Source organism: Euwallacea fornicatus, chromosome 6, assembly GCF_040115645.1.
Source record: "Euwallacea fornicatus isolate EFF26 chromosome 6, ASM4011564v1, whole genome shotgun sequence".
In the NCBI taxonomy this organism is placed as follows: domain Eukaryota; kingdom Metazoa; phylum Arthropoda; class Insecta; order Coleoptera; family Curculionidae; genus Euwallacea; species Euwallacea fornicatus.
In genome coordinates, this window is record NC_089546.1 from 5,655,921 (window position 1) to 5,680,315 (window position 24,395).

The 24,395-nt window shown below is 36.0% G+C and overlaps 1 protein-coding gene across 1 annotated transcript in view; it reads left to right on the forward strand.

Moving 5' to 3' along the window:
* Window positions 1-6,538: 6,538 nt before the first annotated feature.
* The window catches only part of Cow (Proteoglycan Cow), a 74,695-nt gene continuing 56,838 nt past the window's right edge, over window positions 6,539-24,395 (forward strand). The window contains exon 1 of the mRNA XM_066283381.1: window positions 6,539-6,792. Coding sequence (XP_066139478.1) covers window positions 6,691-6,792 — 102 coding nt within the window. The 5' untranslated portion in view covers window positions 6,539-6,690. The remainder of the gene's footprint in view (window positions 6,793-24,395) is intronic.

Here is a 24,395-nt window from a genome sequence, read left to right on the forward strand (position 1 = left end):
CTGCGTATACTAGAGCGACGAAAGTGTCCACGTTTTTAGTGAAGTTTTTACACAGTGGCCAAAAGACAATCACATTCTGGTTGGTGTTCCCTGACATACGCCATAGGACCTTCGTTTATTGAGGGAAACCTAACCAGAAAGCGGCACTTAAACTTACTTGGAAACGTAATTTATCTACTAATAACGACTCATTTGGAAGACCAACTTGGTTGAACCATCCTGCACGAAGACCAAATATATTTCCGGCAAGACGCAGTTCCACCGCATTGTTTTCGCCCATGGTGCAAGATTGGTTGGATGACAGATTTCCCAACAAATGGATTGGTAGAACGCGACCGATAGAATGGCCTGCAAGATCGCCAAACTTATCACCGTTAGATGATTTTTTTATGAGTGCGTAGAAAACAGGTTTTTTACAAAACCTAACTTAATAACATTGAGGATTTGGAAGGAAGAATTACAGAGGCGAGCTAGGCTATTCTGCCAGCAGCACTTTAAAGTGTCAGGAAAGAGTTTCAAAATAGGCTTTATTATTGTATGGATAATAATGGAGAACGTTTGAAGTATCTAATAAACTCAAAGGTGTTAAAAATAGGAATTCCAATTTTCAACGTTTTTTTATGCTCTAATAAGAAAAATTATTGTTTTAATAATTTAAAACGGCTATGCAGAAGCGTGTTATAACAATTTTCTAATCATAAGATACGTTTGAAAAAACATCGTAGTTTCAATACTATTAAAACACTAATAGGAAAGAGGAATTTAGAAAAATCAGACGTCTAACTTGAGAATTCAACAGTGAAATGTGACAAATGAGGTGCCAAAATAAAGATAATGAAAAGCTTTTTAAAATGATGTACGACTTAATCATCTTCACTATTTAAGATATTTGCGAGAGGAGCTTTGTGGGATAGAAGGTCGAACGAGGCGTGGTAAATTCTACATAAAAATTTATCTTCCCCAATAACAACATCTAGGCGTTCTGGCGATCTTTAAAAAACTATCCCTTTGCGAGAAAATAGTGATGGCAAGTTTTCAAAATGACACCCTGTAGAGTTGTGACAATTGAAAGATACTTGAGAGATGCCTTTCAAAGATCGCAGAAGTTTTCACGAATTCGAAAAATTCTTATACCAACAACTTTGAGAAATGAGAGTTCAAATGAGGATCTTCTTCAGAATTTCAAAGTTTCGACGCAATCTACGTGTAGCACTTTGTAAGTGGAGTAGGAGCTATGCATGAGACACAAACATGTACCTTTAGAGACCCAGCAAATATTGCTTGAAGGCATAATGGCACAAATCAATTCGCAAATTGGTCCGTAGACACATCAGACACATCTTATGTTCCATGTCTTAAGTTTCATGTATCATTGGTCTACGAAAGGTCTTAAGTAGGCTGTCGCCCAACAGAGTTGCAAGTGACATAAGACATGCAACATGAGATATGTCTGATGGATCTCTGGTATGTGACTGGTCCTAGCAATATTTGCGTGCGTTATTCAAGAATAACGTTCCCAATGCGATACTTCGTGCCACATCCATTTAAATTCATTTGGTTTTGCATCATTACGTCTCTAAGTAGAATTTATTGCATATTTTCTGTAACATGTCTCATGTGTCTTTGGCGTGTGACCAGCATTTAAATTTGTGTTTAAAATTGAAAAGCTTTGAACTGACAAGTTTTCGCCAATTTACGAACTCTGGCATCCAAACAATATAGAAATTTGGAAATCTTTAAGAGGACACGCGAAACAACACGAGTGAATAAAGTTTTTTTTAAAGCGCATTTCATCAAATATTCCGATAAGTTGGAGGCGTAAGGAAAATTAAATTTCGTTGATTGCAGCGCCATCTATCAAATATAAAAAAAGTCTTCAAGATAAATTTTACGTATTCTTTTCCGTAGAATTCGAATTTGCAATAAAAAGTGAGAGATGATATTAAAGAATTCAAAGTTTACCCCCCCGCCCCAGGAGCTGCAGGGGCACTAATATTAGCATCAATATATTTCCCCCATGGAATAATTAAACTTTCAGAATAGCTATTTTTTTTCGTAGAGAGCTCATTATTCGAGGTATTACGAAGTTTCCTCCTAAATGTTACATCTTGTATACGAAATGATTTGTTATGGTTCATAGAAAGCTTAAAACTTTTGCATTGGAGGTACAGCAATAATCCCTTTAATCAAGTTGAAAAACTCATAGACGTCATCGGCCTAGAACTCCCTGACAATATCTTTAAAACCTGCAAAAGCTCGAAGGATAACTCCCCAAGCGACGAAAATAAATCTGACATTACCTTAATTAAGATGTTAAATGCAATGGTGGAAAATCTTGTTCAAACTAACAAGATAATAAAAGAAGACTTATTAACATCACGAAAACACGTAATTGGGCGAAGAAATGGAACAATAATTTTCGAGAAAAGCGAAAATGTACAGAGCTTTAAAAGGTTTATATCACTTTGATTCTTGGATATTTTAGTGTAATATATAAAAATGTAGGAATGTCTATTTATTTATGAATTTTGATTAAAAAGAAATTAGTTTGTGCCACACTTACTTCATTATTAAATTTTAAGTAATAAAAACAATTCCTAAAAAAAAAAAAAATTAATGACGTCTGTTTCCACCCCTGACATTAATGTGAACTTGGAGACGTTGCTGCATGCTTTGAACAAGGTTGGCTGTAAAATCTTAAGGAATATGCTATCATTATTCTGGACGACTAACAAACTCCTGGATGGTTCTCGGACGATTTATTCGAGATTTCGCACCTCTGGAAAGCGTATCTCAAGTGCCTTCTATAGGGTTCATGTCGGGCGACAAAGCAGGCCCATCTAAATAGTCGATTTTTTCACTACCCAGCTAGTCATTTACTGTCAATCACATTTCTGTGTTGTTTAGAACATTTTTGGTCTCTTGCAGTGTTTTCGTATCTGCGCCGGTTATCGAGAAAGTAACTATTTTCAGTAATTCGTCAGATAACGCCAAAATACAGGGTGTAATAAACCATCGTTCAGGTATTACAGAGGGTGGCATTTCTCGATAAAATAAGAAAACTCTAACATACCCATGGTCAAAAACGCACTATTTTTAATATGCAAAGTTCGTTTTTTTTTTTTAATTTTTTGCAATTTTGTTTCGTATGTCTAAAGATAGCTTAACGAAATTTCGTTTCCTCATATTTTTTAAGAGCCTCTACAAGAAAACGTTAAAATCGTTGGTCTCCATATCCTGGCCACGTGCTATTTTCCGCTTTTTAATTTTTTTTAGAACACCCTGTATGAATTCTGGCATCACATTTGGATTCTTTCTTGATTTCTTTGTCATGGGTATATCAGCATTTTCTTCTTATTTCACCGAGTACTACCGCCCCTTGAAACACTGGCGTGATGATCTGTTGCACCCTGTACATTACGAGTAAGCATTTTTTTTTATTAGAGGTAATTCCCCGTATTTAAGAATTTCGAGAGTTTATTTGCAACTACCTGTTAAAAATTAAAGCCGGGAGGACGCTAAATAATACCTTAAATAGTAATGATAATAACATTAACGAGGAAACTACTTTACGACAACTCTTGAAAATGACCTCTTTCAACCTTTACACGTGCGTCCTCTCTGCTTCTCATTGATGCCCGGACTCTTTCGAATACCCCCGGAGTATTTCTGACGGTTTCCGGTGCATTTAATATTCCATTTCGTAACTCATTAACGGCATTAAATTTTTATTCTATTAGTTTGAACACCCTGTAAATAGGTAAAGAGGCGTTTGCGAACCTATATTTATATAAACGGTTAGTCATCAAATAAACTAAGTGAATGTAAATTTCGTAAATTGAAAGTGGGAAGGTTTTACACATACCAATTACGAAACTCATTGTAATTTGCCTAGCCTGTACCTACTTTAAAATTTGTGAATTAGGGTGGTTTATTGTTGAACATGTAATCTGAAATTGGAGAAAAGTTGCTAACAATTAGAATTAAAAACCACTTGAAAAGATGCGGCACTTAATCTATGACTCCATTTGCGCTTCTAACCCTGAATGCACCCTGGCGCGGAGGGTTGTTTTGGCGGATCTGCGTTTAACTCTGAAATGTGTCCCCCTCAAGAACAACATCGACGCGTCGCGACAATTGCTGGTATTTTAATTCAAAATAAGCCGGGTGCGAAGCTTTCAATGGTACACTCTGTATTTCTTGAAGTGAAGAATGCTCCACATAAAAAGGCTGCATTCAAATCAAAGCCAAAATAGTAAGCGAATCACGATACCTAAGCCGCTTTGCAGCCTATATAAAAAAGCAGCAGTGGAATAAATAAATAATTCATAAACATTTACAAACTATTACCATCATCAATAGAGTCCACAACGGATTTACGAGGGGCAAAACGACCAACAATCAGTACAGATATTGACTATCATATTGGTGGAAGTGGTGGAATTCTCGGTGGAACCTAACTACAAGAGCAATAGAGCAGACGTGCATAAGTGGAATAAGAGTAGCTGCGAGGCCTAAAAAAACATTCAGTATGTAACAGACGCACTTGAGCAAGAATTAAGGGGAAGCCCAAGTCACCCGGGCGCCTGTCACCGGATCGGGGGTTTTTCTGGGAAAAATAATTTAAACATGAAAGTTGTAGCACGACAGCAAGCAAACCAATCAAAATAATTTTTTAATATATAGGGTGGGCCAATAAGACGCGGGGATAAAATCTGTACGTTTCTAACGGGCCGCTCTAACACGTACTTCGATTTCTCGTAGAATTCTGCATATTATGACGTAATTGCTTTTCGCTCTTTTACGCTGTTTTCAAATTATGCAGGAAAGTGCTTAATTCCGAGAAAAGAAATTTGCAGATAAACTTGACAATAATTTACGACTAATACTAAAAGATAAAAATAACGTATATGAGATTGTAATTGATAAGGGAATGTTTAATTATTCAACGGAGTAATAGGTACATCAATTACTTCGCATAGAGTGAAATCTACTGATGTGGCATTTGAGAAAATGTTGGTTGATTCTCCCTCGATTCCACTTCTGAACCGCTCTATTTCCAAGTAACCTAGAATATGTTAAGAAAAATTAGAGCGTGAATAACACTAGAAAATGTGTAAGTTCAAAGTGGGGTGTTCCATTTGAAAAATCGAAGGCAAATCAACTTAAATTTTTGCAAGTTGACACGTGAGTTATGTGTTTTTCATCGATCCGGATGTTGATCCCTGGTTCTGTATCAAGTAAGAAATGAGGCACTTTGTCACGTTAAAAGACCGTCCCTATAAGCGAAACCGGCGAAAACCGAAAGGTTATTAAAAATTTTAGAACTTCCTCAAAATCGCCTGGCTTGCGGCAATTGAAAAACAACTTTAAATTTAAACATTGTAATAGCCGAAAAGTCCATTTCAGAATTGTTTATTTGAGCAAATATGATTAAAGCCGGAGACTGAATTTAAGATGTTTTTCAAAATTAACATGTTATCGCCAATTCAAGGACCGTTAAACCTTCGAAGCCCGAAGAAGTTGAGAGGTGCTCGAAGAGATTATTTTCAAAATGTATAGGAGTTTTGGCTAATTCAAGAGCTTACTATTAAATTTTGCTAATTAAACTTAAAATTGACGGAATATCTCGTCTTATCGATCTTTTCCATCCCCTTCTCGCTGAGGCCTGAGTCGAGTTGATATTCTCAAAACGGACTGATACAAGTTCGAAATACGATTGCCTAAAAACAGTAGAATATCTGAGCCAAATGCGAGCAAAATTGCTTTGGTATGTAAAGAGAAAATTCGCAGTTTACCCCTCGCGACGTACACACCCCATATTTCCCCGAAAAATTCGTTTCGCTGCCTACACCCCTCGCGCTTCATGACCCGATCGACCCGGTTCGGGCCCGCTCCGTGTGGAAAACTTCTTTGGCGCACTCTCCTATGCCCTTATAGCGGACAGGGCTGACATGACGTTTACGAATCTACCAAGCTCGGTAGATTAAGTATAACTACCCTCTAAGGGCAACTGAAAGTGGAAAAATTCGGGTTTATGTATTATCTCTTGAAAGTAGATGTTTGAATGGAGTTTTTTGTGGTAATAATCTAGTAACTTTGTCAGATTACTTTCGACAATTTTTCATCTCCAGTCGGGATGTGATAGATATAATTTTTATGGTTCTTTAAAACGAAGTTTTGATTGCGTTTTTTGCGTTCAGATACTGAATGGCACTACAATGGTGATGGTTTAGTTAAAGCTCGTTTACATCAACTAATCTGAACTGATCTTGACATTAGGCATACTTGAAAACGGTTTTACTCAAGAGATAAATCCATTACAAAACCAACTCTTAATGAAAGGGCAATTTTGGACATTTGGTAGACACACTCACTACTCCTTTCTTGTTTTCATCAAGAAAATTACTCGTTTTTCGGTGTCAATTGACGTCGCTTGTTAGATGCCGATCTACCTAAACCTAGTAGTTTTCCGTTGAAATTTCAGTAGATCCCAGTCTAGGCAGCTCCGCGGCCCTGTTCGCAGACTGGCCAAAGAACACGGTCATTCGAAAAGTTGGTACATCGTGTTCGGTCGTCGTCGGTTCATATCTTTGGTGACCGATCGTCTCTCATCATCATCGTAACCAATATATACAGTGTCTCGAACTTGGGATAGCCACCTTGACCGGGTAGACCACCCCCTGAGCGATGAGGGTGCTCTTGTTGGTCGTCCTCCTAGGGCTGGTGGCGAGTCAGGTCGAGGGCAAACGCAAAAGGAAGTTCGAGGGGGATTTCGAATTCGACGAAGAGGTGAGTTTTGCTGATGGTCAGTTTATGTCCTGCGGGGATCAGTGCCGTACTGTTTTGTTTGGTTTTCCAATTGGAGATGGAAGAATGATCAAAGAGAATGATCATGTAGGTAGAGAAAATGAGAGAAGAGAATGGAGAATTTTATGGGTGAAGTTGTGGTTTTACCATGAATAGTCTCTCTGCATATCGATTAGGGAGATTATGTCAGGGAGATCGTCAAAATTGTAGAAGAGCTGCGATGGTATCGATCTTTGACAAAATTTAGCTAAGTGCGTAGATCTTCTCAAGAAATGAGAATCTCCATTGATCCACAAACTAAAACAGTTTTGGAAGGAACTAACCAGAGTGGATGACTTAATACAAACCGTGTTTTATACCTCACCCTGACCTTCAATAATTTACCTTTCGACCAGTCCACCAACAAAGAATAAGTTCGTGGTTTTGATGACCCGATTGTCTACCAGAAACGACTTGCATAACAACAAAGCTAGACGTTCATCTTATGATTATAAATTACCATTTTATCTATGAATTTTATGGTAATTCATATTGAAATCTGGACAAACAAAGCGACTGCTCATAACAAATATTCAGAAAAATGTGCCTGAGATTAATTGTTAGTTAATAACTTAATTTATGTTGGATTTTATTGGTATGATTGTTTGATCTCTGGTGCAATAAATTAATTTTTTTCCGGAATTCTGGTAAACAAGGCAAAGACGTAGGAACACGCGTTTTCATTCCAAGACTGAAATGGAATCGGTCAGTTCTCTGTGGGACTTAATTGGTTTGGCTTTGGTAAATATCATGACGGACTGAACAAGTGGACAGTTTCTAATATACGAAAATCTCCAACTTTTATACACAACCTTGGAATATCTCAAAATATTTGCCAATATTTCGCATTTCCTTCATGTTTATTACATTTCCACATTATCGTTACACTTTCTGGAATTCCAATACATGCTCTCCATTTTTATCCAATTTCCACACAAAGCATGTTAAATTGAAATCAGATGCGTTTGGAATACGTTGTGATATGTCGGTTAATCAAAGATAAAATATTTCAATTTTTTTTTACGAGATCACAGAGACGCGCATAGTTTTCTGCAGGTGGTGCAACCTCTAAATCTTTCCCTTAATTTACATGAATGGCAAGTTGGGAGGTTAGAGATCAGAGACGTCCTGAAAATCCGCTGAGATATTGACGAAGTGAATGTTTTCTTAAAATATACGATCTCCTCCGATGTAACTGGGAAGGTGAAATCGAAGGAGTACTGGACTGACGTAGAATATTTCATGCTACCCTGAATAACACAGAATTTTTAAATACAAAACCCATGGCGCTACTGGATATTTGTAACACTCAGTGTTTGCAAAACACTCTAATAAAGCAGGAATTTTTAAATTCAAAATCGGCAGCAGCTTCTATTTTTATGCTAAAGTTACGAATGTTTTCAAGTGTATAGTTCTAAAATAGTGCAAATTTAGTAAAAATTACCCAAATAAAATTGATACGAACATTGGAGATTTTCAGTGGCGTCCAATTTTTTTTTGTAATATAATAATCGAACAATTACAGATTTTTAGATCCAAGTTCATAGACATGTCTTTTTATTTGATGATTACGTTCGAAATTGAATTTGAAATTAAATTGTTCTAAAATCAAGGAAAATTTGCAAAAAAATACTCTAAATGAAATCGGTACTGGCAGTTTTACAGTTCCGTTCAATTTTTCAATAAATATGTGTTATTAAAAAAATGATTTGGCGTATCACGTATATATTTGTTTACAAATTTGTGATAATTTAAATTTGATTCGTTTGAATATCAAGATAAAATTGAAAAAAAAAACTAAATTATACTGGGGACGCTATGGAACACCTGCAGTGACGTTCAATTTGCAACATTTCAAAAAATAAAGCATTTTGGTTTACAAAATTCCAGGCGTATCTATTGAAATATTAGTTAATTGAAGCAAAAATCATTTCAATTTTTGGAATACTCCTTATAATCTAAAACTGATAGAAACTCTCGCGATTTTCTACAGGGTGAAACCTTGTGAATGTCTTCATTAATCAAATTAGTGAGCTACTTTAGCAAATTAAAATCAGAGGCTTAATGGATGTCTATTTAAGTTGGTTGTAACTTAATTACATGAAAATTCTTGAAAATAAAAAAATCGACAAAAACGTTCTCAAGAAAAATTATGAAAGATTCCTGTGAAATATAACTGGAAAATTCGGTTTTTGGAATGAGGTATCGATTTTGCCTAAATCAGAGGCGTGCAGGGATAATTTTTCCAGTTAATAAATTGGAACGAAGTTCTATCAATTGTCGGTAATGAATTTTGAATGAATTTTTAATTAAATTAAATCGATAAAATAAAATTAAATTGCGATACGGAATATGCAATGGTAATTTTTCGTTTAATATTATCTGTCAATTTAATAATTGAAACCTTTGTCAATATTGGTAAAAGAGACCAGAAGAATCAGATGCGGAGCCAGCGAATACACATCACCCTGTTTCAAGTAAGAGATATGGCATTTTTGACACTCTACTCGAGGAACTGTCAAATTTCCGAGAGATTTTAAACCAAAAATGTATAACTTACTTAACATGTGCGGTAAGGACACTTTCGCACGTGTTAGGTATAGTGCTTTTCCTATGAGGGCATGTGTGTGTTACCTTTTTTATATTCTATAAGTTTAATTAAATCTTAGCGTGCTGTAAAAAATAGCCGTAAGAATGTTTCATTATGCCATATGGTATTTTGATTTGGATGCCTCAAACGTTTTTACAGTGTATTGGTGTTATAGTGCTACTTTCACCTTATAGGGTAGGGGAACCTTGCAGTTGCCGAAAATTTTGTAGCACAAGCGTTTTGCAAAATGTGTCATTTAGCTCGTGTCCACGAGAGTGGTGAGTATTGATCGTTCAAAGTGAACCACCTGATATTTATCCCTCATTTCAAATGGTTCAAACAAATTTTATTGACGGAAATGGAAAACCATTGGAATAAACACATTATTTCCAACGAGAAACAAGTTTATTCCGGTCGTATAAAATTCTAGAGTTTTGCAGGCGATAAAGTTATTCCAGCATCGTCTCGGCTTCTGAAGCATTTCTCGCGAAAGAACTCGTCCAGATGCTCGAAAAACTGATAGTCGGTAGGGGAGAAGTCTGGTGCGTACGGCGGAGAAGGCAGAGTCTCGTAATCGCGGTAGCTGACCAACGTTGGCCGCCGTTTCTGATTCATTTCGACGATTCGTTGACGCTACTTGTCCGCCGCATCTGTTTCGCTCAGATTCAGAAAGTCGTGACTGGTGAGACCTGCTGCAAAACACAAGTCACCGTAACCTTCTTCTTGTAAAGGCAGAAGACGCTTCAAACCAGCGATTTTTGAAATTTTCGCTCAATTCTTGCAACACCTATTCCTCGAACTTTTTCCACTTGCGGATTTGTCGCAGATGATTGGAAACTGTTCCAATTGAAACATTCAGTTCTTGTAAAAGTGCTCGAACTTTTGTACGCGGATCTGGTTCCACCGGGGCCTTTAACTGCTCAACGTCGATTGCATGCTCTGGTCGTCCACGGGCTTCATTGTCAAGGTTTATCTTGCCAACTTAAAATTGTTTGAACCAATATTGCACCGTGCGTTCATTTACCGAGTGCTCTCCAATTGCAACGACAACGTTGCAAGTGGCTTTAGCTGCGTTACTGCATTATTTGAAGTCATGGAAGAAGACCGCTCGTAGATCGTGTTTAGTTATTTTTAACATAATTATGTATCGCTAATACGAGCGCGAATAATTTTTCAAAAAGTTAGATATGTACAGTGAAATTCACATAATTTAAGCTTTCGAATGATGTATAACGCTTTAATTTAAAAATGATTTGTTGCGAATAAAATTAATTGATGTAATACATGCTATAAAAAAATCCGAAACTTTACTTTAAACAGCTCATATTATATTATTCCCTTGGGAAGAAACCGGACGTGTGCTGGACTCGTGCGATCAAAGTGTGTCATCTTAAATATCGAAAATCCTTATTTTCAGCAATTTGAAGGGGTTAAACTGGGCCTTTCTTGCTTGGTAAAAACGACACGAAAATTCACGAAATTTTTTAATTTGTCATAAAATCACTTACGTCCAGATATCAGGGATTCCCCTGGATGTTCCAGTCAGTGACTTCAGATTTACATAGAATTTATTTCTTCGGTTCTGCTCAGGTCTGAACCAATGGCGGCGTTTTTCTCCTTTTTCCAACTAAAAACAGCTTGAGCTTAATAATTTCGAACTTTCGCATCACAACAACTTAGAGTAATTGCTTAAGGTTTGGGGTCGTTTTTCCCAATTAGCTGAGGGCTGTATTAAATTTAACCCGCTTCATAAATTTTTATCAAGCAAATTTATAATACGGCCCTTTTTTTCGTTAAATGTCAGGTAGTGAAGCAGAAAATTATGGAAATACCAGGCTCAATATCCATCAAGGGTTATTAATTATTCTATTAAGCTTCGGGTGGTGCAAGACCAAGTTGAAAAATGTGTGAAAAATTTCGGAAATAAATTATTGTCTGAATTGAACTCAAACTCACGCTTGCATTCCATTATTAACACTCAAGTATTGTTCTGAGACATGAATCAAAAACATTCCAATAAGTGCAAATCGGGTTAGTTCATAAGGTATTTTGTTTGTCGGTTATGTATCAGTGCTTTGAGCCGAAATAAATTTTTCAACTAGGTTTTGAAAACCAGGTTGTCTGCTGGTTTCAGCTTTAAGCTTTATTCGGGAACTGAAACATTTCTAATTTAAACTTTCCTATGTCGGAAGAAAAAGCTCTGGAAAATGAAATCCGGTGGTTTAGGTTATAGTAAGCTGTGTTGCTTGTGTAAAGGGTAGAAAGATTGAGGAAAATAGAGATTCTAAAAACACTGCACGGGTGCAAATTTAAAAATAATTGTCTTACCAATTCACGTGACATATGTGAAAAATGCACTTAAAGGCGAGAAAATATGCCTAACTAATGTGCACATATTTCATTGTTTCAGTTTCCATTAATTTTCAAAAAATTGAACAGTTTTAGGTTTTTTTCGGGGCGTTTCACGATATGCTCAATGCGACTTGTGCTCACACAAATTACTATTTTGTTAATTAAAAGGGATATTTCGGGATTGCACCGCTGCCTTAATTTTTTGACCTGCTTTTTTCGCATTTTGCCTCTCAAAATACACTTCCGCGCAAAATTCAATAATCATTTCAACACTTCCGATTATTTTTCCTTCGTGATATCATAAAGCGACGCTTATGATGTTATTATTTGTGAATTGTCAGATGAAATCGGAAATGTGCATTAAACACCGCCTTTTTTTCATTCAAGATGAAGGAATCGTACGTAAAGCGAAAAAACTAAAAACCGCAAAATTACATTTTCGCACTAAAAACGGATGATACAATTAAAAATGAGTAAAAAGACTAACGGCAGCTTCCATTCTCCGTCGCATTCCTGTTATTACATTTCGAATTTCTCATTGAGGAATGATTTCCCACCCTTCAGCCCAAGAATTTCGTAAATCTTCCAATATTTGCGATCGCCGTACCCTTCCCCCTTTTTCGAGCGCGGCCCACGTATTTTCCATTGGATTCATGTCAGGACTTCTTGCAGGCCAGCCCGCAGTTTCAATTTCAGCTTTATGCAGATACTCTTAAACAACTCCAGCGACATGGAATGGCGCATTGTCCTGCATTAATAAAAGCTGAGGGCTCACAAATGGGACGAAAGGCATCATGAGGAATTCGAGGATATCTGTAAAATACCTGGCAGCAATTAGAGATCCACGACTGATAATCGCCAGTTCCATAGAGGCGCTTAGATTGATGCCACTCCAATTCGTCACAGATTCTTCATTAAAATTGATTTTTGGTGAAAAATTCCAGGATGCAAACCATTCGCCTGACGTCCTCCATGCCTTCCTGCGTCCACTTGGAGATTTTAAGCAAAATCTAGTTTTATCCGAGAATAATACCAACGTCTGATCGGCGTTAGCCCAATTAAGATCTTGTTGAGGAAATCTTAATCTCTGAATATTGTTCTGTGGTGAGTAGAGGTGCAGTAGCTGGAAGGTGAGATGTTAATCCATACTCACTAAAGCTCCTTTTCACTGTACGTTCAGATACTGGAACGTTTTTGAAGGTTTTTAGAAGGAAATTTAAATTAGGACCAGTAGTGTGCCGATTCCAAAGAGGACGCAACCGCAAAAAAAAAAACAGTAATCTCTTGCAGAAGTTACCCTCGGGCGGCTTGGTCTTCTCCTGTGGGAATAACTACCATCTTCTTGTAGCTTATTTGCGATTTCTCTTTGACGAAACCCTTTTTTCATTAGAGCTGTCGCTCTAATTGCTTCTTCATTACTTAACTGTCTGCTCTGCGGCATGATACAGAAATACAATAATGTTTGTGAAAACTGCTGTAATACCATGATATTGGGGGAAGTAAATCCTATATTTTTTAAAATAAAGAAACACGTTACTATTCGAAATGAAAATAAACAGCATTATGTTTTCGTGTTAAATTATTCTTTTTTATTTCATGGTAAAAACCGAAAATTATGTTTAACGCAGTTGAAAAAAGTGGTGCGTTAATGTATACGAGTGTTGTTTACATTGGTTCCATTGTTGGTTTAAAGCTTCCCGACCATTCGATGACTTACCATGACTGAATTTAAGAGACATTTCAGTAGATGGCCACTGCCCCAAGATGTTTGTTTCTCCGCTGATTTTAATTTCCTTACTGTTTCATTTTTTTAATTAAAGGAGACACTCGACAGCTGGACCTTACAGAAAATCATGAGCGTCCATTTAATTTTTCTATTTATTCCCAAGAGTTTTTTTTTTTAACTGAGGTGTGCCTTTGTTTTACTAATTTTCCAATGTTTAAGTCGGTGATTTTCCATTTTAACTTCCTCAGGTTACTCATTTACAAATAAAAAAAATACTTAGAGGATGCACTTTGGACAAGACTATAAGCTATTTTTAAATTTTAATCTAAGCCAGGGAAGTCGAAAAAAGTACTTAAAATTTTTAAGAAACTGGATGTGAATGTTAAACTAGTAAATGACGTACTGAAGTAATTGGTGGTTATTAAAAAAAACCTCAAATATGCCATAGAATATCAACGAAGTCGCGTCTGGAATCAATAATGCATCTGTTGATCAGATGTTTACTTACACACATACGTACACAGTAAATTGCTGAATCGATGCTTTAAACTCATGATTAACCGTCTTTTGCAAATTTTCTCCTATGATCACCCGTTGTATCATCTCAGTTTCGATCCATTTCTGGGGCTCCATCTAGCTGGGCTTTTTTTCGAAGTTCTTGGAATTTTAATGAATATTTAAGTGCTTTAATTTAGATTATTTCAGGTTACTTATTAAATTTATTATTAAACTTCATTAAAATTTAATTATTAACTCGCAATCTCCTTGAAAAAAACTTTAATTATACATTATAAGTAGCTTCTTCAGATTACTTAAAATTTATTATTTGAGATTTATCCAATGTACGAAATATGTTTCCGGATGAGGTTGCCAAAAGGAAAAAGTTTCTTATTTTTCACTCACACCGGGATGTCTTCCATTAAAAATTTTTGCAAGAAAGTGCAAAAATGGAAGACATCCCGGTAAGAATCTGAGCCATCCCTACGAGACGAATGTGATACCTAAATTCATGGAGATTGGATCCGTTGCTTACAAAAAAATATGAATGAGACAACGCACTGTTACCAACGAGGCTGCACAGATTGCAATTTCGGGATATATTGAACTGGATCATGCAAATCAAGAAAAGTTGATTTCAAGCACCCGAGAATTAGAAGGAACATCAGGTATTCCACGTAGCAGTATTCAAAGGATTTTGAAATAGCATAATTTCCATCCCTATAAGATGCATCTTATTCATGAGCTCAATGACGATGATCCAGATCACTGGATTCAATTTTGTGAGGTGATGACTGAAAGCATTTTGATCAATCCCAACTTTCTTATATTCTCCATGTTTTTCTGACGAACGCACATTTTTTCTGAATGGCTTGATTAATACACATTTCACATTATCCATAAAAATTCAATGTATGTTCTGGAATTTTGGAAAATCTTATTGTTGGACCTTTTTTCTGCCCGATAACCTGACGGGTGAATCTTGCTAATGCCCTACGGGATCGGCATGCTACTGGCTCTAATTTGAATTATCTTCTACAAAACTTCAGAAATGTTCTCTTATCTGAGCATACACTAAGAAGAACACTTAATGAGTATGAATTATATCACTCCCTAGCTACTGGTTCACCAGGGAATACAATGTGCAGAGATTAAGATTTGCCAGAGAACATCTAAATTGGATTAATGCTGATTAGATGCGCGTATTATTCTCGGGTGAATGGAAATTTTGCCTAAGATCTCCACATGGACGTGAGAGGGCGTAGAGGGCGCCAGGCAAACGGTTGGAACTCTGCAATTTTTCACCAAGAACCAGTTTTAATGGAGGTTCCACGACGGTTTGGGGTGGCATCAATCTAAACGCTTCTATGGAACGAGTGGCGATCGGTCGTGATTCTCTAATTGCTGCCAGGTATATTACAGATATCCTCAAATTCCTCATGATGCCTTCCGTCTCATTTGTGAGCCCTCAGCTTTTATTAATGCAAGACAATGCGCCATTCCATGTCGCTGGAGTTGTTTAATTGTATCTGCATGCAGCTGAAATTGAAACTGCGGATTGGCCTGCAAGAAGTCCTGACATGAACCCAATGGAAAATATGTGGAACGTGCTCGGAAGACGAGTGAGAGTACGGTAACCACAAAGATTGGACGACTTGCGAAATTCTCTGGTCGACGACTGGGAAACGATTCTTGAAGAAGAAATTAGAAATGTCATAACAGAAATGTTCCGGAGAATGGAGTCTGTAGTTAGTTTTTTTTATTAATTTTTGAATGTATTATCCGTTTTTGTTGCAAAAATGGGATTGGGCGATCTTTAGCTTTTCGCTTTATGCACGATCCTTTCGTCTTAAATAAAAAAAGGTGGTGTTTAACACATATTTTCGATTTTATCTAAGAGTTTTCTCATGGTAGTATCATAATTGTTGCTCTGCAATATTGCGAAGCAAAAATAATGCGAAATAGTAAAACGGCCCTTAAATTTTGCCCGGAAGTGCATCACCATTTCCGGTTCTGTTATCGTCTGTTGCCTTTATATTATTTATGTTTCCATTCCACTTCGTTTTTTGTTGCTCTATGTGTAGCAATACAATTCTTTTCTAGCATTCCGAATTTTCTCTACCCCGCTTTCAGTGTTCCTTGTTAAATGAGTGTCTCTGCCTCTTCTTCAGGTAAACGTACGAAATCATATTTAATTTGGCCCCCGTTTGCTTCTTTGGTATTTTGATGGTCATGCTCTGGGTGTTCTGAATCATATTTTTTTTATGGCAGCCGCTCTTTCGGCATTGTCTATCAACTCGACTCTTGAGACAAAAAAGCGCCGTGCAGTTGATGTATAACTCAGATATTTGTGTCAGATTTTCCCAGGAGAAAACACAGACGTAGCTGATCCTGCAAGCAGACGATACGGCGATACTAGCAAGATTCACAAATACAAGAATGGTTTCCGGGCACTCTATTTAACATGCTCCAAATGGAAAATCGACATAACTGGAGAGTAAAAAAGTGATTTACTTAAGAGTAGACATGGATAAGGAACCAACACGGCAAAAACATGTCGAGAAACCAGGAACGAAGCAAGTGCAACAAGGATGCTCCTGCGTCCCACAATTGGAAAAACATCAAAATTCCTCTTCCTTTTCGTGCAATTAGCCAAATCTTTACTTTAAATAATGAGGTTAATTGCCAGATAGGGATTCTTGTAAATTAACCTAGAAACCTGCAAGGGAGAAAGGAAGAGAGCCGATAAAGAAATAAGTATACAGGATAGTAGAGCCCTCTGCTAACAAGGGGACTTCAAACCAAGAATTTGGGAAATTCCACCAACTTGTATTTAGACACTCGAGAACGTGAACTAAACATAAAAAGGGGACCCGATTGAACAATCAGTTTCTCTACTTACTAAATCTGCAGTAACTTGAATAATATAGAATTGACCCTCGTGCAGAACGGAGTCGGAGTAATAAATCTGAAGGTGAATTTTCTCGATTCTGGAAAACACTCGACCTAAACCCGACGGTTTCCAGTCTGGAACGATCAGCTAATTTTATTTTGGATCGAAGTTATAAGCCTGTAGGTCAATACATGTCGGGTCGAAGTATGCAGGTTTCCCATTCTTACTTCAGCACCGTTCAATTTTTGTTTACCTCTAATCTTGTATTCTTTGTTTAAACATTTGCTCCCTTATCATCCCTAAGTTTCTCTCCGCTTATACAGTGCGGCCCATAAAGCCCGCATCGTGTGGGAAATTCTTTTATTTATGAATTTGGGCAAGTTTTGTCCTCGAGTTGAGGCTCAGAAATTACGAAAAATGACATCCAAATTGACAAACAAAGAACTGTTAAATTGCAAGTTTCTCCGAAAACTTCTTCACAATCTACCATTATTCTAAAAATTTTGAAAAGTCACAAAAGTCCTTCAGTTTCTTATTTTCTACCCATATGCTTGTTTTCAAAATTCTCGGACGATTTAAATAATAATTTTTTTGTATTCCCGCATTTACGATGTACTTGCAAATGCGGGAATGCATTTTTTTTTTAAATTTAAGTTGTCCGAGAAAGTTAAAAATTAGCATAGGGGTACAAAATAAGAAACTGAGAAGTGAGAATGATTTTTCAAAATTTTGAGATGTAACTGTAGATTTTGAAGGTTTTTGAAAAAAAAAATGCAATTTGACAGTTACAGACAGTCGCTTGTTTTTCGATTCGCATGTCATTCCTCATCACTTCTGGAGCACAACCCGAAGACAGAGTCAAAATTGACCTAAATTCACAAGTAAAAGAATTTTCCACATGATGCGGACTTTATGGGTTACACTGTAGACGTTTTTGCCTACTTGAAAAAAAACTCTTATTGCCGCTTGCAAATTTCCACTCCAAGGGTGGGTTATAAGGCTTTCCAATTATCAGCAAAATAACCCTAGTTTGTGGCTCACTTTGGAGCGTTTAGACAGGTGAAAATACAATGCACAATGCGGTTATCCAAGCAACTCGTCCGCAAGGCTAAAATCTGCATATGGCTTGATTAAAGTAATAAATTAAACATAAATCCATACTATTCGAGGTTCCCTCTCGTACTAACCTCTGCAATACAGACATATTAATGGAAACTGATTTAAGCCCACCGAACACAATATTACCCAGTTGGGAAACAACATTCAATTTTCAAGTTCCGATCGACACAAAAAGTCCAATCTTCGTCTAATGATAAAATCGATAAGCCGGGTTAGTAGTAGAAGCTTTGAAAACGATCGTATTTCTTTTAGTTTCAGCATTTTTCAAATATGTAATGTGGCGAGCTTGACGCAAATTTCTTGAAAAATTCATGGTCCAGAATTTGGCTAGAGCAACGGGATAATGCCTGTGGGGTAGTAAATAATTCGGATCGAGCCCCTTTGCATTTGTTTTCATGTTAGACGGTAATAAATATTCATGTATGCTGGCCAAACATGAAGCGGATGGTAATTGTAACACACATACTACAAAATTGCTTCTCCATTGTAGGAAATGCATTATTAATACGGTCTGAGCCATTTGCATATTTCCATGCGAGTGAGCTGAATTTCTTCCAAATTTGACCGCTTAAGCTCGTAAGCTTCATGTGGGATTTTTGACCTAAACAATTGCGATAAAATTCAAATTTTCCCTCAATACTCGTGCGTGAAAATAAGGGACCATTAAGGGCTTACCCTGAGCGCAATACGTGGCCCAAATCCCATCGTATATTTAGAAAACAATATTTCTGCATTACCATACATATTACTTCTATGTATATCGTAAAATTTCTTCCAGCTCCCGTAATCAAAAAAACCTTTTTCTATAGGAAATCATAAAGAGAGGCATTGAAGGAAAGAAATACCTGCATTTTTGGTGGCGAAAATGGCACGATTCTATTAAAACATCAAGCCGAATTAGATTAAGGCGTAGGATTTTAGCCCTTAAAGTGACCCTAACAGGTTGTGCTTTGCATACGTAGTGTGATGTAACCGAGTGAAAAATGTTTTCCTTTGGGTTTGAAAACGGTAGAAAGGGTACAGGGTTAGGACAATGAATGATAATATAATCCTGGGGCTTGTCGAGGATTCGGAATTTGGATCTGGGTAAAAATGACTTAAGATACGCCAGCAAGTAAGGTAGCTTAGAGCTCTTTTCGGGCAAGATCCCAGATTCATCCTAATGAGGAAAACCTAAAAAACTGATAGAGGAAAAATTTCACAGTCGCAGTGAGGAGCATAGAGCAGAAGCTTGGATTATGGTTTTGAAACGTGAGTAAAAAGCAGAATGTCAACGGTGAAAAACTTTCCCAAGTTTGACCAAGTGACTGTGCCTGCTTCGTCAATATCGTTTCTTTACTTAAATTTGAATAACAAAATTTCAAATTATTCTTTGATTCACATTTCAAAACTATTAAGGTTGGCATAGAAAATATAAAACAGAAGAGTATATGAAAAACAGGCGATCAAAAACAACTATTTTATTCTCTACACACAGGGCGATCCATTGGGAATGGGACGCGACGCAATCCGACACACGGGAGAACCAAAAAGGACCAATAAGTCAAATACCATACTTTATAAAAAATAATTGTTTTTATAAATTTTTTAATTTTTTATAATTAAAATGGATATTTTCTGATTCAGTGTTGGGCGACGCATTTTACTTCATGCAGATTCGGGGTGTTTCAGGAGGAGATGTACAAACTTCAATGTATTATTCTACATTTAATTGTAAACACAAAAGGTCCTATAAACATATGTCCGGAAAGGCTTCGGTTAGGATACACAGGGCGATATGTGTTAATTTTGATTTTTTTTTTTAATATTTCGAAAACGGTCGTTGGTATTTCAAAGAAATTTGACAGAGAAGAGCTCGCCATTAAAAGACATCTTCAGCAATGAAAGTAAATATAATCTGTAAGCGGCCACCGTTGGAAAAGCGGTAACAAAACACCGTATCAGCATAAACAACGAGGGTAAACAGTTTTGGTATTTTTGGAGCTCGCATTCAAGACCAAATTTATACGACGAAACGACTAAAAACTAAAATAATATTCTGATTAAAGCGTATTAGTGCATTCAAAAGAAATTTAAAAACGTCTAAAAGTCAACTGTCATAATACATATGATAACTTAATAATATTATTACCGTTTATTTCTCGAAAACAACACACTTTGCCATAAATGTCGACGAGTAAAATGGGTTGGAATTTTAAAAATCAGGAAATCGTGTTCAAAAAAATAATGACGTCCCATTTTTCGGTCTATTTAATTGTAAAAACTGGTGTTACATACGCCACTGCTTTCAAATTTAATTTATTTTCATTGAAAAAGATGTCTTTTCATGATGAGTTCTGGTCTGCCAAATTTATTTAAAATGACAACAACCATTTTTGAAATATTAAAAAATAATAATTTTCAAAATTTACTTTTATCGCCCTTTATTCCCTAAACGAAGCCTTTCCGGACGTATGTTTATGGGAAGTTTTTTGCTTAGAATTAAGTATAGAATAACATATTGGAGTTTGTACGTATCCTTCTGAAATACCATGTGTAGCGCGTGAATGAAATAGGGGGACATATTTTAAGGTATGATTTTATATTCAAAAATATGAAAAAAACTTGGTATAAACATGGGATCCAGAAACCCTCGAAGGATGCCCCCACGAAATGCAGATAGGCGTGCGTAACCAAGGGGTAGATATATTTATTTAACACATTCCTGAATTCATTAATTTTTATAACAATTTAACAACGGAATATGATTTCTTGTCTGAAATTACATAGAAAAGATACTCTTGATAAATAGTTGTTGGAGGAACCGTTTAAGAGATATGCTGTTTTAAAAGAAACGTGGCAAGGTAAGAAGCTGATATTGGATAGTGAAATTATCTAGCAAAAGAAAACTTGTTTTTTTGATATGAAGTTAATTTGAAAAAAATCCAGTTCAAAATCAACATTTTTTGGGGACCACCTTCGGAGGGGCGTAGCTCGCTTAGAGTCTTTTGGGGACCCACATTTCGCCAATTTGTCTTTATATTTCTGAATGTAAAATCAGTCCTTAAAATATGTCCTCCTATTTCACTTACACCCTGTGCATATGTGATAATTGCAAGCAATGAAAAGGTCATAAATCAGTTTTGCTTGCAAATTTGCGTTTTGTAATTTTATTACTGTCTATTCGTAGGTAGATCTGCGTAAACGTTAGATTCCAGACTTACACTATTTCTCGAGGAAAATAAATCTTCCATTCAACGAAATTTTTTTCGTAAATAGCGTTGTACATGCCATTCCCAGTTGTATGTACAAATCCTTGTAGGTGTAATTTTTCTCGTAATTAAACCTCGAAATATCAAAGCTTCCTTTGAGTATTGCAGCTAGCTAGTTCATGTTTCACGTGACTTGAAATGAATTACTGCTTGGGCTTTATTCAAAGTAGATACAATCTCGAAAAATCTTGTACTCAAATGAATACGTATAAACTTACACCTGCGAATTATGATAGACAATTTGGTTTCTCACGTCACACCACTGAATTATTTTTTAGACTCGCCCCAATTACAAGAATGTAATTGCCCTATACGAGGTGTTCCTAAATATCACCTATATACCGAAAGGGGTAATTTTTTAGCTTACATCACGACTAAAAGTTCGTATATACATAGGCCCGCAAGCGCTTCGTTGTGTATGTACAGGATATTCAGATTTTACAAATATTTCAGTTTTTGCTTTATAGCTCTTGCAGTTCTTGAGACATTTCGCTAAACTTTGGAATGCAATTTATGCTTTAGGGCTTACATCATTGGATGTGTGAACTGGTTTTGATAGCCCTCGGGGGGTAATATTTTTTCAAGGGTTATACCCCGTTTCTCCCCCTTAAATTTTTTCCGGTGCGCCACTGACAGATTCTATAACATAAAACAACTGCTTCTTGTTCAGAAACTATTTTCGCTGTAATAGTTTTTTCGTATCTGCCTCAGTTATCGAGAAAAGAACAGAAACTGATTCTCTGTAATTCGCTGGACAAAATGAAAATTTCAAAAATGAGCGTTAAAGCTCTGGTTTTATTTGGCTAAATTGTGTCTGTATATCTTTATTAATTAACGATTTAAGTTTTAATCTTTAACGTGTAAAAGTGTTTTAAATTCACCTTATAATCTTATAATGCTAAATTTTACGGGAGCGTTTGAATAAAGTGTATGAGAACGAGTGGATGGGACGTGGTGGAGCTCAGTTATGGGAGCATCTAAAACCTCCAGTGTACATACCAGTGAATACCCTTGATGAGCTAAGAAATTGAATATCAGATGCATTTGAAACCGTAAGATATATTCCGGGGGTATGCGAAAGAGAATGGACATCAATCGGAAGAAGAGCGGACGCATACGTAAGGGTTGGAGATCACTTTCAACAGTTGGCGTAGCGAAGTGCCCTTGTTAAGATTATTATTATTAATATTTAGGCTCATCCCGTCGTTAAATTTCAAAACGTGGTTCGAAAAAAACTCTAAAAATTCTTAAAAATAAAGAATTATCTACATAAAATAAATAACTTGTTACTCATAATAAATTTTAATTTCATTTGGCGAATTACAGAAAATCGCTTTTTATTTTTTTTTCTCTTGATAACCAACGCAGATACAAAAAACTGGTAGGGAACCAGAGAGTTTCTAAACAAAACAAAAAAGTAATTTTGTATTTTAGAACACAGCAGCGGTCTAACGCGAAAACGTGCAGAGGGAGAAAAGTAGGCATGGCCCCTGAAATAAATATCACCCCGTAAATTATTAAAACCTCTTGACATGTGTAATGATGTGAGCCTTACAGTGTAAACTATTATACAACGTGTTTCTTCTTCAGTTCTTAATGGATGGTGAAAAATGAAATGGGTTACTCGTGAGCTTATTTTGAGATGAAAGCTTCATATAGGCACGTCCTAAATTGCGCCCATTTTGATTTCTAGGTTGTTGAAGTTTCTTTTTTTAATTAATTTCTCTGTTATTTGTGGAGACAATTAACTTAAAATTGGTGGTAACTATAGTTTTAGCTTTCAGAACGAAGTTAAATAAAAATGATTGAAAATACTCGACAACGCGTTACTTTTTTTGTTGTCACTCTCAATAGTTTACATCTAAGCTTTTTTTATCTCTTTTTAGATTTTATTTATTATTTTCATTTAATCCTTTATGTCTTTTATTAATTTTCTTTAATTAGGAACAATAGTTTAAGAGATATTTGGAAAAATTAGCACTACTAAATTAGATTATAATCGAAGGAATTGCTCAAAATGTCATCAAGTAAGAAAATACAAGATTCTATCCTTCTCATGGACTACCGGACTCTAAGAAAAATTCCAGATGTAGTTCTAATAGATTGAGAATCATTTGCAATTCCGTTCCTGTGTAGGTGTAGAATATATTAGCTTTAAAATGTGGCCCAATAGTAACGCCCCGTAGAGTATTTGAAATAACTGTCATTTAAGTTTGTTTTTAATGCTAAAATGATTATTATTACCAATTTTGAGTTAATTAATTTTACAAATATCGGAGAGATTAATGAATATCGAAAAAAAAAATACACTTCAAAACCCCGTAAATGAAAATGGAAGCAATTTAGGAAATGCCTCTATATGAAGTTGTTATCTTAAAAAAAGCTCATGGTTCACCCATTTCATGTCTCGCCGTATGTTAAGAAACATCCTGTATATTCCAAATTTTAGCAAAACGCCTCAAAACCAGGTTATGAAGAAGAAACTTAAAAATTTCTGCAATTTGAACATCCTAGAAACAGGTAACGAAGCGTATGCGGATCTACGTTTGTATAAAGTTTTAGTCGTGAAATAAGCTAAAGATTACCTCCTTCGTCGCGCACATGATATTTAGGAACACCCTGTATAATTATACCTCAGAACTTGTATGTTTTCTGAAAAGCCAATAAAGGCTTTAAATAAGGATTCCAAGGAGTAAACCTCTCGCAGAAGCAATATATCACACACTTGCGAACAAAATAATTTCAAAGCAAAGAGAAGAATTGTCCGTAATCCATCATCATTTTTATTTTCTTGGTAAAGTTACCTAACTTATAGTTTAATTTTTTGGGCCTAAAGGTGCATTTCACCATTGAGGTTCAATGTCATTTTGTTTCTGCTAAACGCTACCAATCTGTTATAAAAATTGCCTAAATTACTTCTAAAATTAAAATGTTAATATGGAAATTGCAGTGGCGAAACACCGAGTAGTTGTCTTAAGATATCGTTTTTATTAGTTATGAATGCATCCTTAACTTTAAGTCAGTTTCAGTCAGGGCTAGAAAACGTAAACTTAAAGTCTATTTTTGGTACATTTCTGTCTAACGTCTGCAGAAATTAATTAGTTTCCGTATACGTTG